We start from the raw sequence: 16,563 nt of genomic DNA, 5'->3' as shown, positions 1-16,563 counted from the left end.
GCTCCACAGTGAAACCCTTACAAGTAAAAAAAAAACCTGTAGCTACACTAGCAGCAGCTTTAAGAAACATTTCACAGCCTTTTCACTTGCAAACAGGCTTTTGTTGATCGCACCAAGCAACTGTTGTGTAACGTAATGAGTCAACCTGCAAGTATTTGATGAAAGCTTAAGATTTGCGCTTCCAAACACGTGCTGCATGACGGGACATAAACAGGAAACCACATGTTTCAAAGAAGTGCTGGTAATGAAATTAACAGAAAAGGAAATAGTAACTGTTGTCTGGGCAAGCTCATGTCTGTACCTGTATAAATAAGTGAAGATGATAGAAAGCTTTTAGAGAGAGTGCTGAATTACAAAAGCTTTATTAAACAACGAGCTTCGACAAGGTAAAAACTATGTAGAAGTTTTATGCCTCCTAAATAAGAGTTTTTTGGACGTGTATGTGATTTCTTGACGAGAATCCGATGACAGAAGGGGAACAGCAGCCTAAAAACAGTGTTCATCTAAATCAATTCAGTGAATCTGGATCCCTTTTCGTGGAAGTTGTTTGACGCCAGGAATCCGATTCAACTTCAAAGTGATATTTCAGAAGTTTGCTCAACCATTGCTAAAAGACTGTTATAAATCAATAGTTTCCTGCAGTGCACTTTCCATTATCCTCACAGGCTAAAACAATGCAGCTCTACTCCTCTTTTCCAGTTTGTTATGTTTCTGGTTTATCACTCCTTTTCAAGGCTTCTATTGAAGGTGGATAAAAACTATGAATTTCAATTTACTATGTGAAGTGTTTTGCGTTATATTTACACCCAGTAGCCGTTTCTGCCTGCTTCCTGTCTACAGAATGTCCTTGCTTTTTTGTGACCCAGCCTGTTTTCTCTCAGTATCACACTCTGTCTTTATCTTCCTCTCATTGAGATGGCAGGGAGTGAAGCAGTCAAGCATCTGTACTTCACCACACACTCACTGGGGATGCTGCTTTGGCAGGCAGATAGTGTGTGTGTGTGTGAGTGCGTGTGTGTGCGTGTGTGTGTGTGTGTGTGTGTGTGTGTGCATGTTGATGTTTGTGTGGTCCACATGCCGGTTGGCTGTCTGATGTCCTTATCTGCCCAACGACCATATTGTCACCTAACTGCCCTCTCTCCCTCTCACACACACTCATGGTGCACCTGTTACAAGGGCGTTTGTCACAAGTGCTTCCCCTGAGACAGTTTTTCGGTTTCAGCTTCACTTTCACCACAGCAGCCTCCCAGGGAGACTCACTTACACGCACATTCCCTCAGTTACAGATTACTTAAGGCACCCTGAAGCAAACGGGGTCATTTACCCTCAGATCTTTGCACACCAGTTAATGATTTACCATCATCACTCTGTGTGTGTGTGTGTGTGTGTGTGTGTGTGTGTGTGTGTGTGTGTGTGTGTGTGTGTGTGTGTGTGTGTGTGTGTGTGTGTGTGTGTGTGTGTGTGTTGTGTGTGTGGTGTGCGTGTGTGCGTGTGTGTGTGTGTGTGTGTGTGTGTGTACAAACAACAGTGTAATGTACACACACTGAATCTGTGCCAGGTTTTAATTTTGGTGACATTTAAATGAGGCCTCTGTGGACTTTTGTACATCAGTGCCCATCTGTGGTAGTAGACCACTTGGTTGGGCCTTATTGCCATGTCAACACATCTATATTTTGCCGGAAATGTTTTGGCCTATCGAGGCAGGTGTCCTAATTGCAAGTTCTTCAATTTAATGTCTTTTTATTTGTCTTTTTACTTTGATCTTTTCTTGATTTGGTGTTGAAATCCTAAATATTTATTCCCATACTAAAACCTGTATTTTGCTGATGGTGGTTTAGAGTGCTGTTTCAAAACATTTGTCTGAAAATCTCCCCTAGGTGATCACTTAAGATGAGAGCCACACCTGCATTTATTAAAAGATGAAATACAGATAAAAGTAAAAATCCTTCAGTTGTACTCTTACTCACACACTTAAAAATAAACAATATTCATATTTCTTTTTATAAAAACGCTCTTAAATATTGAGAGCTTCACAGGTTTCTTGAGTAATAATTCAATAGATTTTTTTTAAGCAATGTGTGTAATTCAGAATAGATCAGTCGACTATTTGCAGTTGCTTCTTCATGAATATTTGACAGGGTTCTGTACTGTCTCTGATGGAACCCCTCTAACAGCAGCAGAATTTTCTCCCTGCTCCGATCTTTAAAGCTGCTTTAAGCGTTGGCCGTCAGGTCGTTTTACCTGACTTCCTGTCTGTTTCCCAGTTAGCAGTCCCCTCCCTCCTCTCTATGTCACCCCACTTGCACGATCCCTTTGTTTTTCTGAGGCAGCCCTCTTTGCCTTTCTTTTTTTGTAGTTATTTTCTTCACCTTGCCTGTCTGATAATATAAGCCGTCACCGAGCGAGCTGGAATTGGCAGCCTTGCCGTTGCTTGTTAACAGGAGGATCCTGGCTTCGGTGTGTTCATGATCAGACAGGACTTCCTCTTTATGGGGTTCTCTGTCACCAAAAAGTATACAGAGATACCAGAACATTTCTTTTTTCTTTTACTGAATGAACAGTTATCTGTCTGTCTAAAGAGGATGGGTGACATGGGTTACTGACCAAAGAGTGATGACTCTTGGAATGTAGACCTATTTAACACATGTTTTGATAAGAAAATAACACTTACAGCAGCTATAACAACTTGGCTTTATACTGGTGTCTTTTGCAAGTTAAAATAATATCCACGAAGGCAAAAGATTTCAGAGTAAATAAATAAATACCACCCTTTGGGGATTTGAGAACATTCAACAAAAGACAGAAGCTCAGTTACTTGATTCACTGAGAGTAACTACCAAACCAATCAGTAAAAAGAACTTTAGAATATCAGTTGAATGTCAGTTGATTGTCTTCGTGCATGCATGTAATGTGTCTGGAAGTGCATCTGCAAGCTACCGCAAAGCTAGCTGTCTTTTTTCGGGGGCATCCACAAAAATCCCCAGAGGATCGCCAATCATGCTTTATATGTAGCTAATTGAAATTGTGAAACCCCTAATATGTAGTCATATTCTTATCCTTATCCATATGCTCACAAGCTCATTGGAATGAACAGGCATGTCACTACAAAAACATGACATGTTAACATTGTGTACAAACTAAATGTGTGAGACGTTTTATTCCCCTGTGCTAGGTGTTGGCATGCTCCAAAATAAGTTCTCCTCCATCAGCTGTCCTGCTGACAGGAAACCGCTGTAGACGTGGCTCTGGCAGTGCGTTTGATTGTGCACATGGATGTATGTCAGTGTATATATACGTGCTTGTATGTCACCAGTGAACACAACAGTTATTAGTTCACTGCCTGTGGCAGATCAATAGGCTGAGTGAGGAGGAGGAACATGGAGACAAAAGAGAATAAGAATGACATGAAGAGCGAGAGGAGTAGGTGATTCTCATGTCAAGTCAATTGTACTTAGCCAGAATCATAAAGTATAATTTGCCTCAAGGGGCTGTACAATCTGTACAGCATAAGACACCCCGTGTCTCTACAGCCCCCATACGGAGAAGAAAACAACCCTTTAAAAGTCCTTTAAAATGGAGTTACAGAAAAAGGAAGAAAGCTCAGCATAAGCAGCAGAGACGGGATTGCTTTTTTAGGACGGACAGACACATGACAGATGATATTTGTAAGGAAATAGATCCAGAAAATTGCCATGTTTAAAATTTTTACTGCCCAAAAAATACAAGAGTTTGAACAATTAATCAATGAGTTGTCATCTTGGGCCTTGGGAAACACTAATCAACAATTTTCAGACATTTTATAGACCAAACATCATCACAGTTAATCGAGGAAATAACTAAAACATCAATCGACAGTGAAAAAGAAAAAAGTGTAGCCCTATATAGTACAGATAAATTTAGATTGTATAACAAGTGAAGAGCATGGATCCAAGAGGACAGGTAGGACATGCCACCTGAACGCAGACACTCCACTTGGGGTGATTATCAGCACCTCCTACACAACCACTCTGTACTAAATAATCTGATCCCTGGCCTGTAGCTGTTTCTGACTGCGAACTCTCGACGCGAGAGCAGCCGTGTATGTACTTAAGATCTTCCTGTTAGATTGGACTTGATGCTGGTGCCCTAGAAAAGCCATTACACCTTAAACACAGAGCCAGTTAGCATGGAGCTATTGTATGCCTGAAATGGCTTCAGCTACTGATAACAACGGTCAGTCAGCCTAGAAAATCCTCAGCGGTTAATCCAATTAGAGTCAACACATAGGGATCCTGAGGAGCAAATCCAGTAACAGTTAACACGCACAAATGTTTCGACGTTTAGTACTGCGAGGCACACTTACATTTACATAGTGAGTTAGAGAACAGCAGTGCTATTTTCCTAAATGTAATTTGATTCCATTGACAGTTTGTGGAAATCCTCTCCATTTTCACCCATGTGTCAGATTTTGTTAAACTAATTCAGGACAGCACAGTTGCAATATGTTAGGAGACAAAGGCCTATGAAGGTAACCTGGCCCGCTAACATGTCTGAGCTTTCTACGTTAGCTTTATAGATTCTCCTTCCTGTCCCGTCACACTCGTCACATGATATCATGAAACCTATTCAGCTAAATGCCCTTTGGCTGTAACTGCCAGCCAGCATGATATAAACCTGCCCAATTGCTTAGCCTGTTTCCCTCTATCTGCTAATAGGTTAATACACCTGCTTTGGAGGGGGGACAGTCTGTCTTGACTTAAGGAAACGCATCCTTGCCTTCGTTTCCCTTTTTCTGTGTCTTGTGTCTTCAAAGTTGACCTGATACAGAATATTTCCAGTTTGTACCTGGTGTGTTACTTTCTTCTATCAAGACATTTTGCTGTACACTACTGCTTAAGGGATATACTGTGTTTATTATTAAATAGTATATATTCTCAAAATCAACTGCATTGTCTGTATTACTGTATGATAATTATTAAATGGCTAACAACTTGAAATGGCATTAGGCCTGCAGCAAATTGTCGGTTTTACTGTCAGTTAATCTGTCGCTGATTTTCTTTATTTTTTTAATTATTATTATTGTTATGTTATTTATATATATTTTTTTATATTCTTCTTGAACTGACACGAGAAAATATTAATGTTTAAAATCTGGACTGTAAGTATTATGTCTTTTCTTTTTAAAGAAGAAAAAAATGTTTTCAAACTGATTACAAGATTATCAAAATAGTTTACATCTATAATTTAATAATTGATAACTAATTGATGAATCATTGTAGCTGTTATGTCATTAGAATGGCCGGATACAAGTGGTTAGTTGTAGCAGAATAGTCAGATCCTCCCCACAAAGAGAACAGGCAAACAAACAAGGCAACAATCTGGTAATGTGGTAAGAAAAAGAAAAAAAGGAGTAGTAACTCGCTCTAGATAACCTCTTTCAATGCAAATGTAATCTTGTACACTATGCACTTGGCAATTGACTGTGGTACCTTTTAATGACCTGCACATCTTGATACACCCAGACAGAAATAGTCATTATATGTGGTTTGATAAGATCTCTGTCCGATTTCTGTCAGGGAGTGTGCAGACAAGGCTTTATTGAGGTGTGCCCATAAGGTCTATTGAAACAGGTAGGGTGAGAAAACAAAAACCTTTGTCATTTGTGAAACTCCGGTATAGCTTCAACCTGAGCAGATGAAACCAGTAAAAAACGTGTCGCTGAAACTCTTGACTGACACATGTAATTCATCAAGATTTTAAGTTGTCTACCAAATTGGATATCAGTATGTTGTTGGAGGGATTACATCTGTAATTTAGATGTTAAATCTCATACTGCTTTTTATCCATTTCCAAATATGTAATTTTATCCAGTGCCGCTTTGTTTACTGTGTAACGTCTTTGTTATTTTTTCCCTTTTCTGTTGGTTTGATCTCAACATCCTTGAACAGACCTCAGATCCGCTCCCTCTCATGTGTTGCAGAGCCCATGTGGACTCCAACAAGAGTGTTTGAGTCGATCTCTTAATGTGACATGCATATAGGAGCAGTAATTAGCAGGCTCACTAGCTTTAATTAGTGGGTTTAAATGGAGGAAAGCTATCGCTGGCTGTCCTTCTGATGTGTGTGGGAGATGTTATGCAAATGAAGTGGCTTTTGTTCTGTGTTTTTTGTATCTATGTGTGTTTAGAATAAGGGCACATGTGACGATAGAGCAGCATATTTGAATCTCAGGAATCATCTACCTGTCAGAGACGGTTACACCAATACCGAACCTCACGAATGCGTGCATGCATGTGTGTTGATGTGATGATCTGTGTGTCTTTGTACAAGTGAGAGATGCATATGGAGCACACAGGCTGAGAGGTAACTGTGCTAATTATGCCTCCCCTTCTCCTCTCAAACACAGTATGCCATATTCTCTAATGTATTGCAATCTAATAACCATTTGTTCTATGAAAAGCATGAAATCAGAGTCTATTCATGCAGCAGGCTCGTCAGCTTGCATGATGTAACCTGCTGAAGACCATCTTTGATTGAGATGTTGTCAGTCATGCTCAGAAGATGAATAGAATAATAAATTCTTGGGAGCATCAGAGCAGCGTGTGGGTACTTACTCCTCTTCTCTAGTATTCTAGGTTGTTACTGTGCACCTGCACCACACCTGTGGTTGTGTATGAACCATTTGAAATAATAATAATAATAATAATATTATTGTTAATAGGGCTGCCATGATGTTAGATCATCACTACAATAATAATTAATGACAACGGAATTATTGCAAGATTTACCTAGTAGAGTGTACATTCTCGTCTCTAAACTTCTCAGACAGTAGCCACACGATGTGGTAGTAGCTAGCCAGCTGTTTACCTGCTCCTTTTTTTTTTCTGGCAGATGGCAGCAGTGTTAAGGTGCATTACTAAAACCTACTGTGACAATGGTATAATGGAAAGAAATGAAAATCGTTTGTTGAGAAAAATTTTTTTAGACTGTAACTTCTCTTATCTTTTTAAAATGTATTTAACTGTAGTTTGATTTACTTTGGTGTTAAGATTGGAGATTGGAGTCGCATGGAACTAAAAATGCAACAAAAATGCCCTTTTCAAAATGCTTTCAGTGGTTTATTTCCTCTCTTATAACGTCACTGATATACACACATTTAAAGAACAAAAAGTGGAAACAAAACACCAGGGTTTATAGTTATGACATATAGAATGAAGTAAAAAAAAAAAAAAAAAAAACCCCAACAACAATCAGAACAGTGATTGCACAACTTTTTAGAGGAGGAGAAAAAAAATAAAATAACAACACCACTGCATGTTAAAGAACAAATGGAATGAATGAAAGCAGCAACATGTTGCCAGTTTCCCGTGTTAATATAGCTGCACAGCCTTCTATGCATCCTGTTGGTTAAGAAAAAAAAAAAGAATAGTTGTAATATAGTGCAGCTATTAAAAGCTTTTTCATATTTTATTGAACCTCACTTCAGCTTCACTTGCCCTTAACCTTGTACCTACAATGGCTGTGAGACTGGTTGGATAGTGCAGCAGTAGTACTGAAAAACTGATTTCCTGACTTGTCCATCTTGAGTGAATCACTAAACCACTGACGCGCTGATTGACTGATTTGCGGGCTTACTCTGCTAACTCTGGCCAAACGTCGCCACACTCACTGATTGGCACATTGACCCAATAGTTTCCCGCCTGCTGTGGCCATTTGTACCCGCTTTTCACATCATTGCAGTAATTGTTATTCTCAGTGAGTGTCTGTTAGTTAGCCCACTCGAGGACAGTGAGTCAGCCGCAGTCACAGAACTGTGCCACTCACTTACACACAAACATGCACACTCATGCAAACCTGTGCACACACTTGCATGTATATACTTTCAACAGGATATGTGTGTGAGAGGGTGTGTGTCATACCCACAGGAGGGATTTTACAGGCTGTGCATCAGCTTCACAGTCACATTGCCGCGTGTGTGTGTGTGTGTGTGTGTGTGTGTGTGTGTGTGTGTGTGTGTGTGTGTCACTATAATCAGGTGTACAAAGCAAGCACTGAGGTGCATGTGGCAGTCATTCACCCCATATACAGAATACAGTGTGAGTATATGACAATAGCAGGCTATAATTGAAGTGTGTGTGTGCAGATCTTCCGTCTGAAGGTGGAGGATAAAGGGTTTAAGCGTGTCTAATCCAGAGGCAGGTTCTAGAAAGATCAGGGACAATGCTATATAACCTGGATTAGCGAAACAGACAAATGCCGAGCCAGAGGAGGAGCCTCGTGTGAGATTGAAATGGGTGTCTGTCTGGGTGTTAGATTGGAAACCAGTGCTCACGCTGCCATCACGCCTCCAGCCAGCATCAGATTAAAATAAGATGAAACTGCAGTGAGTCCTGCTGGGGGAATCGGGTGGTCTCAACAGCAGATAATGGGACTCGGCAGAGGAAAACGTTCCCTTTTCATAAGAAATTAAGTGATGTTTGTGTGTTGTTTTAGAGCGAGGTGAGGAAATCAATCAGGCAGCAGTTATAATTGGCTGACAGACACTTTGAATAGGTTATTGGCCACCTGATCCACAGAATAACATCATTAAATAAACCTCCTGAATGAGTCAATCTTTGCAGCTCTAGTGACTAGCATAATACTTTTATCTATGGAGTATTTTAATTGTCTGAATGTTAATACAATACAAGTAAATACACATTTCCAGCTTAAAGAGGCCTGTTAAAGTGGTGAATTCAGTTGTACTGGATGTTGTTTTAGATTAGAACATGTTGACAGATGTTGGTCTTGTTCTTGTGTCATTTATTGATTTAGGGCCAGATATATTTATCATTAAATCCAGGGCTCCAGACTTCTTTTGTTGATGGGATTTTAGCCTTTTAAGATGGAGAAGATCAAATAGTGAGAATGTGAGAATGTGAATCTTAAACACGGATATGTGATCATCTCCGTTAATTACGTAGATATCCAGGGGACCTCAAATAGTTACTTAACAATGCCAGATATGATGATCTTTAACTAAACGTTCAGCAGGTTATGGATGCTATAGAATTCAAAGTGATACTAGGCGGGTTTGAATTTGGAATAAGTTTGATTGAATTGAGCGGGACTGTTGGGCTTGGTGGGGGTATGCGCCCTACTGAGTGCCATTCTGATAACTACATTTATTTTCTTTTTGTCTTTGAGGTTTTGGAGGAATAAACAAGACATTTTAGAATATCTACTTGGGCTTTGGGAAGATTCAGTTGACAGGGGTGCTGTTTTAATCAAAATTGTGATATAGCCAATATCAAAGCACAGAAGCTTAATTTCTTTGATAAAGGTTGTGAAAAAACAGCATTTAAATGAAGTACTGTAGTTCTGCAGAGAAACCCTGGCCTACAAATCTTGCTCTCCAGATGTAATAAAACATAGTTGCTGGGGCCAGAACCAAACAAATGTCAAGCAAGTCATTGTTTTCAATGAAAATGAAAACAATGATGCAAAAATGATAATTCCCACCAATTGTGTATCATTGGGCAATCATACTATTAGTCAGTATAATCCCAGTTTGACTTTTTTACCATATTGTGCAGTCTATTGTGGGTTTTTGACATTTTATGGAAAAACACTGACCAAAATGTATATACTGTATATGCTAGCTGATAGCAAAACTGTTTGTAAATGTATAGTAAAGTGATGCATATCAAGGTGTTAATTTAAATGATATGTAGACCAAAATATAACTATAAAATGCTAAAGTATCACTTTTTGCTGTGAATATTTACCATCATTAACAATCCCAAAATATCATGAAAATAACTTAATTGTCTTTGTAACAGCTCGGAGTTGAATGTCGTCTTTAACTCTCTTCATTTGTCGTCTTCTCCTCCTCTCTTCCCCTCCTCCTCCTCCCTGTCAGATGATGAAACATGCGTGGGACAGCTACAGGCGCTACGCCTGGGGTTCCAATGAGCTCAGGCCCGTCTCCAAGCAAGGCCACTCCAGCAATCTATTTGGTGAGTGAGAGACCATACACACACACAAACACACACGATTGATCTCTTGTCCCTGCTACTGGCGGCCTTGGCCTTTAGATTAGCAGCCAAATTGGCCGTCAGTTAGAGTCATCCATCTATGGATGCCTCTAAATGTCAACTTTATCATATATTTATATTCTGTTTGTGCTCTTGGCCTGTTGTTGGTGTCTGTGCTGTTAATGAGTGTTGTGACGTGAGGCATCTTACTCTGTCCATGCTTCTTTTTTCTATTTCTAATAAAACCTTAATTCTCTGTCATCCTTTGCGCTTGTGAAAGAACACACACATCATTCTGCTAGTTGACTACAGGGCCCTGTCACTAAATGTTATGTACATATGTACTCACACACAATCTGTTAATTAGATTGGTCTCTCTGGTCTGACTGGTTGTGTGTGTACAGCTGAAGCCAAATTAAACCGTGATAATAACTGCATCTTTTTAAAGTCTTCTATCTCCCCAGCCACACACACACACGCGCGCGCACATGCACGCACACGCACACACACACTACATGTTGCACCTCCTCATGTTGTCTCATTGTGTTGTCTTGGCTGAGATTGTTGGCTTAAAAGGCTCGACTCAGAACAGAGAAATGGCGCCAAAGTAAATATAAAGCTAAAAGGAGAGGATCCCACAGATCTGTTGTGACAGCATTTGTGCCAATGGCAGAGGATCAGCACAACTCATTAAAACTGTAATGCCATGATCACATTTAATCTGCAATGTATTTCTACTAATTGTGTGAAGAGATAATGGGACCGGTGGCCTTTATAGCATTTTATAGCTTTGTATAGTTGACACAATTTTCCAATATAAAAAAATGTTAAATCTTTATTGAGACAGTGATAACAACCTGTACATGTCGTTCTGGCAGGTGTTGCGTGTGTACTCTGTGTGTAGTGTTGGTACACATAATGAATATTGTAATTTATTCTGAATGATGATTGGATTAATAAGATCGGGAATTGGATTTTTAATTTTTTAAGATCTCTCTCTCTCTCTTGACCTAATTAAATTCTCAGTGAGAATATTTATTTGGATATCTGGAGCTCAAGATGTGTGAGTGTGTGAGTATGTGACTGTGTCTAAGTTTAGAGTTGAAAGCTCTTCACTAGATAAGATGACATTCACGTGTGAAAGAGGTAACTGTGCCTTGACCGCTGCTAAGATTGACTGTTAACACCCAAATACACTCAATTACAGTATTAGATCTATTTTTTTTTTATTTATTTTTTTTTTTACTGTTGCACTCATTTCAAGGCTCATGTTTGTCAGTTAAGCCATTAACAGAGAAACTGTTCACTCTTGATCTTCATCTTTGTAACAGCAATAAATACTGTATTTCCATCAAAATGTCAAGCAAACTGCCAATAAAGAAAGGAGTTAATGTAAAATGGTGGTGTCAGAGTGGGAGGAAGGAGAAAAATGCAAATTATGTTTTTAAAGTGTTATAAATTGATTATTTTTAGCTAGGGGGTGGCAGAAAAAAAACTCTTTACATATCACTCACACATTATCACCTCATTCAGTAAATACAGCCAACATGTCATCAATCTATTGCTTATTCACACATCTAGCAGAATTATAGTCCTGGCTAACTGGCCATTGTATCACCAATATTAACATTTCATTTTAGTTATGTTTTGCTTAAGGAAATTATCCGGCCCTGAAGCGTCTCGATGCTCCACTATGGAGTGGCTAGGTGCTTACTTTGCCTGGGCAGGACACATACAGCAGGGTTTTTAGCACATTTTGGGGTCTGGAGACTGTTGCGAGTTCTGGACCACTTAAAAGCCCAGAAAGATGCTAAGAAAAACTTTTGAGAGCTGAGGGAAACAACAGGGTTGGGAGATAATTCTGTGTGCCTAACCAGACAATATCCATTTCACCACACACAGTTATGTAGTTTATTGTTTAAAAAGTATAGATTAGTGCAGCTTTACATGAGCAACTTCTAAGTATTCAAAAGTGAACTAGAATTATCAACAGTTTTGATGTTATGTCAAAGACGTCTATGTATTCGGTTTCAGAGATTTCTAATGAAGTTAATATGCTAATCAGCTAGCACCGGGCCTTAAAAGCTCTTTTTTTCTAGCAGTCAAAAGATCCTGTACTAGTGGTGTAAACACCAACACTCTGGCTAGCTGCACAGAACTAGCAAGCTAAGATTTGCTACAGTCATAAAAAGAAAAGTGTTGGTAGCATTTAGCTGGTGGTATGCTACCCCTACTTGCTTGGGTCTGAGTTCAGCAGGTGGCCAATATTTACATATTGTACCTTTTTAAAGATGGTCAGAATGTCTGTCTGACTTGTCTTTGATATTTATTTTTTATCAAATGAAGTGAAAGTGTAAAGCCACTTTGACGTAACCCATTAATTCATACAATAATGTTTTGACACCTCGAATTTGGCATTATTGCCACACCAATTTGTTTTCTGGAGCCAGTAGTGACCATATATGAATGAGAAGGCTGGGGAGAATATCCTGATTGGATCTGACTGAGAACTCGAGGACATGTCGTGGTGGTGACTTGTCAATCACAACCTTAGCCACGCCCTAAAGAATCTATTGTCTGTTTTTACTCTTAATGGGACCATAATGTACAACATGCGAATCATGCTGTATTGAAGAAGACCTCATAAACACATCAGGAGTTGCTGCTTGCTGGTAATTAGAAATAAAGCAGGTTTACTGCACTTCTGAATTGGCTTGATTTTTTTTTCCACTATTCATACAGCCAGTGGCACCAACCATCAACAACCTTCAGCATGGCACGGACATGAAGAACACAATGTCACCTCTCAACAGATACTTGTGTCAATTGTTGTATTAAATATCTTGAGTGTATGTTGTGTAATTGGATTGCTGTAGTTGATCTCCAAGCCCTGTGATTGGCTCAAATTGATGGAGCTTTCTCTGCAGTTGTGTATTATTTATTCAGTGAATAATGAATGGAAGTTGTGACTGAGTAAGTTTTCTGTTTTGATAGAAAACATCAAAACATTAGTCCTTCATCCATTTTTACCTTGGAATCTTCACTGCATAAAACGACAGAGAACAGATTTTATGATGTCAAGTTATTTTTGAACATCTTATCTCTGGGCTGTTTCTGTATCTTACATCATTAGTAGAACAGCATTATTTATGTCAAGATACTTGAGCTGAGCTGTTGATTTCTGGGTTGCTTCTCACATGTTTCTGTAACATTATCACAATACACAAGTGACAGGTTGACAGCACTTTGAACATGTATATAGTATGTAGGGTGTTACAAAGAGGGTTTGAAGCCACTTCTTGGGTCAAGATTGTTTATTTTCCTCCGCACAAAGATGACTCTTATGATGTTTAGCCTCATTTTTGCCTGTCTACATCAGGTTCTTACTGAGAGATTAATTTAAGCTTTTGTGTCACAAAAGGGTCATCAAGCCGGTGTTCCTCTGGAAACATGGAGACAAGACAATATTGTTTGGTTTATTTCTGGCCTGCATGATATGAAGAATATATCTTCAGCTTGTCGACCAATTGGTTAGTGGACTGAAAGAAAATTGATATCCAATTATTCGGCAATGGATGATGGAGCAAAAATATCAAACACATGTTGGTTTCAGCTTCTTAAGTGTCAAGATTTGTTTTCTTTCATCATTAATGAAGAGTCTTTGGGTTTTAGACTGTTGGTTGGAAAAGAGAAGCAGTTTGAAGCTGTTCCTTTGCGTCCTGGTAAACTGAGGAAGATTAAAAAAACACAAAAAACATTGACATTGTCAAAAATAAATCAGTAATGAAAATAATTAGTAGAATAATAAGTCATGAAAATCTTCATTAGTTTCAGTCCTAATGAGTTGAATCTATGATGTCAACATGACTCGTAATGAATTGATAAAATGAATTGACAGAAATATTGGTTATCGATACATATTGATTGTGGATATTTAGACAGTTTCAATACTAATGTCTGTATATGTTTCGCTCCAAACTTAAGCAGCCCTATAGGGGGAACAACACTCCATCACTGACCCAATTCAGCCACACAAAGACACACTTTTAAAAATGACGAACTCAATGGGATTTGATAACATAAAGACCAAAAACCAAAAAGACACACAGCTAAAACACAATGGAACAAAATCCTCGATGGAGATGGCATCAAGACCAGCGTCACTCACTTCACTCGCCTCTCTCTTCTGATGCTGCCACAATGCTTTTAAGAACGTCTTACCCCAGGCCAGGTGCACCCCATTGAGCAATCAAGATGTAGCACACCTGATACATTAATATAAGGGTAGCTGACCGCTAGCTGGAGCGTCATCAGATTGGCCAAATGGTGTCAGTGCATGGCTCATGTATCCAGGGCTCCATATTGTAACTTTTCACTTCTGTCAGTCTTTTGGAAGGTTTTCAGCATGCATTTTTGTATCTCATCAGTGATGAAAATGAAATTTGTCTTTCAGCGCTAGTATATTTAGGGAAATACATTTTATTTGAGAGAACGGCTGTGTTAAAAGCTCTGATTTCACTCTATGTTGGAGTAAATAAAACATAAAAACATGTCAAATGTGCTCAAATTCCCTCCATAATAGTTTGTAAAGAAGTTGTTTTCATACACAGACCTAGATTGAAACAATAACTCAGTCACAGATAACCGTCTTTCCCCAGGGGAACATGACAAAACCCTCACTAAGTCTGTTCCATTATACAGTGTGGAAGATTTACGGGCTCATTTTTAATGATTGCCTTCTTATGTTTAATGAGGAAATTCAATCAGCTTTGTGTAAATTCCATCCACTGTTTCATTACCGGAATTTATCATACGTAAATGAAGGAAGCAAGGGGAAGGCAGCTGTGTGAATACTAATTGTTAGATTAGCCTGTTCAACTCCCTGTGTTAGTCTTTCTCTGTGTTTCTCTCTCTCTATCCATCCCTCAAGTCTGTGCTAAAGAAAAGTAAATAGGTTTTAGTCGGCTGCTCCAGCAGACCCACTTCCATCAGTAAATAAGACAGCTCTGCCCCAGGGCCTTGTCACAGCCGTTTCCAACTCCTATAGAACATGATGTATGACGATAATATTACCTGACCTGGAAAATTATGCGATGAACTCACTTTCTATAACTGAGGCTATTTCCCTGATATGCAGTTACCTTAGGGTTGTGGGTTTAAACAAGTCAGGAGAGTTGGAACATTAAAAACTTTGCTAACTTTAATGACAAGGTTCATAATGTCCTTTCCAAAGCATAAATCATATGAGCATGATACGCATTACTGTACCTACCCCTTGCTCTATATAGGAAAAATTGAAAGCAGTGGGTCTTAAGCTTCTGTCAAGAACCGCTAAAACTGTCCTAACAAAATAAGTTCCATTTTATTGAAATATGCAAAAGATTCAGTTTTAACTGCTCGTTTAATCTACCTCATTTAATTGTAATTTTCAATAGATGTTAGGGTTGCAACTACATCATACATTTTCTGGACTTAAACAGATATAAGGACGTGACAATTCATAATGTCAATGCATCAGCCAGTACACAGACCTTTTGAAATGATCCTTCTAATGCGGATCAAACACCTGTGACAAAGATGCAGTATGCAACAGACTATTTAACAATACATTTTGTTGTCCAAAACACATCAGGGCACTGAAAACCTACACTTCACTGTGAATTAAATAATTATATTTATAATTACCCTGAGCATCCTTTTCTGCGTTACAATATCTCAGCTTTCATATCAACACATTTCAGACAATATAAACACTGATATATCTTTGATCAGCCAATATTGGGTGATAATATCAGAAAACCAATACATTAGTTGGGCTCCAATGATCATTTACATTATTGCCAAATCTGGTGATTGTAACCAGATTGTAACTAAGTCATCAGTGGAGTTGGTCTCAAAAATATAATAAAAAGATAAATGCCCATCAAGTTAAAACAAACGAAGCAAAGCAAATCCTCAGAATTGAAAAGCTGGAACAAAGGACCGTTTGCCGATTATGTGTTGATCAACGAAACAAGACATAAGTAGCGTGGGATCACAGAAGGTGTTTTTATACTGTTTTCATTGTTACACAACTACCATTGCTAATGATAATCTGTCTATCCTGATGAATGAGGTATTTTATTCAAGTTTTATTCATGTTACGTTTAGTGACACTCGCCAGCCCTCGTCCCCACCGGTGTATCATCTGATGTTTTTCTTGAAGTTATTGCATATTATTGTGGAACAGTGTCACTTTGAATAAACTAGATTCTTCTGTGTTTGTACATTGTTGAAAACATGTGGGATAGCGTAAGTCAACAAAAAATATTACAAAGGTATAGTAGTTTTTAACATTCAAATTTTAATATTACAAAAGTCTTTCAGTCGTTAATTTTATATTATCCTTTAGTAGCTAACCCAGCTAATAAGAAATATGTATAGCAATGGCAACAGCTGTGGCAAAATTTGTGAGGATATAAAAATAGGAATTAGGATCAGAAAATGTTAAGTCCTTTTTTAAAGGTGTGCAAGATGGAACCGTTTCCTCCAGCTGAATGTTTCCTGACTACAGACTGAAAAATTGATTT

At 38.6% G+C, this 16,563-nt stretch overlaps 1 protein-coding gene across 1 annotated transcript in view; it reads left to right on the top strand.

The window, feature by feature from the left end:
* Positions 1 to 16,563, top strand: part of man1a1 (mannosidase, alpha, class 1A, member 1) — a 160,389-nt gene that overhangs the window by 32,457 nt on the left and 111,369 nt on the right. The window contains exon 2 of the mRNA XM_030406309.1: positions 9,880 to 9,976. Within this exon, the coding sequence (XP_030262169.1) occupies positions 9,880 to 9,976 (97 nt within the window). The remainder of the gene's footprint in view (positions 1 to 9,879; positions 9,977 to 16,563) is intronic.

The sequence above is a fragment of the Sparus aurata genome, chromosome 22, assembly GCF_900880675.1.
Source record: "Sparus aurata chromosome 22, fSpaAur1.1, whole genome shotgun sequence".
Classification (NCBI taxonomy): domain Eukaryota; kingdom Metazoa; phylum Chordata; class Actinopteri; order Spariformes; family Sparidae; genus Sparus; species Sparus aurata.
This window is presented reverse-complemented; position numbering and strand designations above follow the sequence as displayed.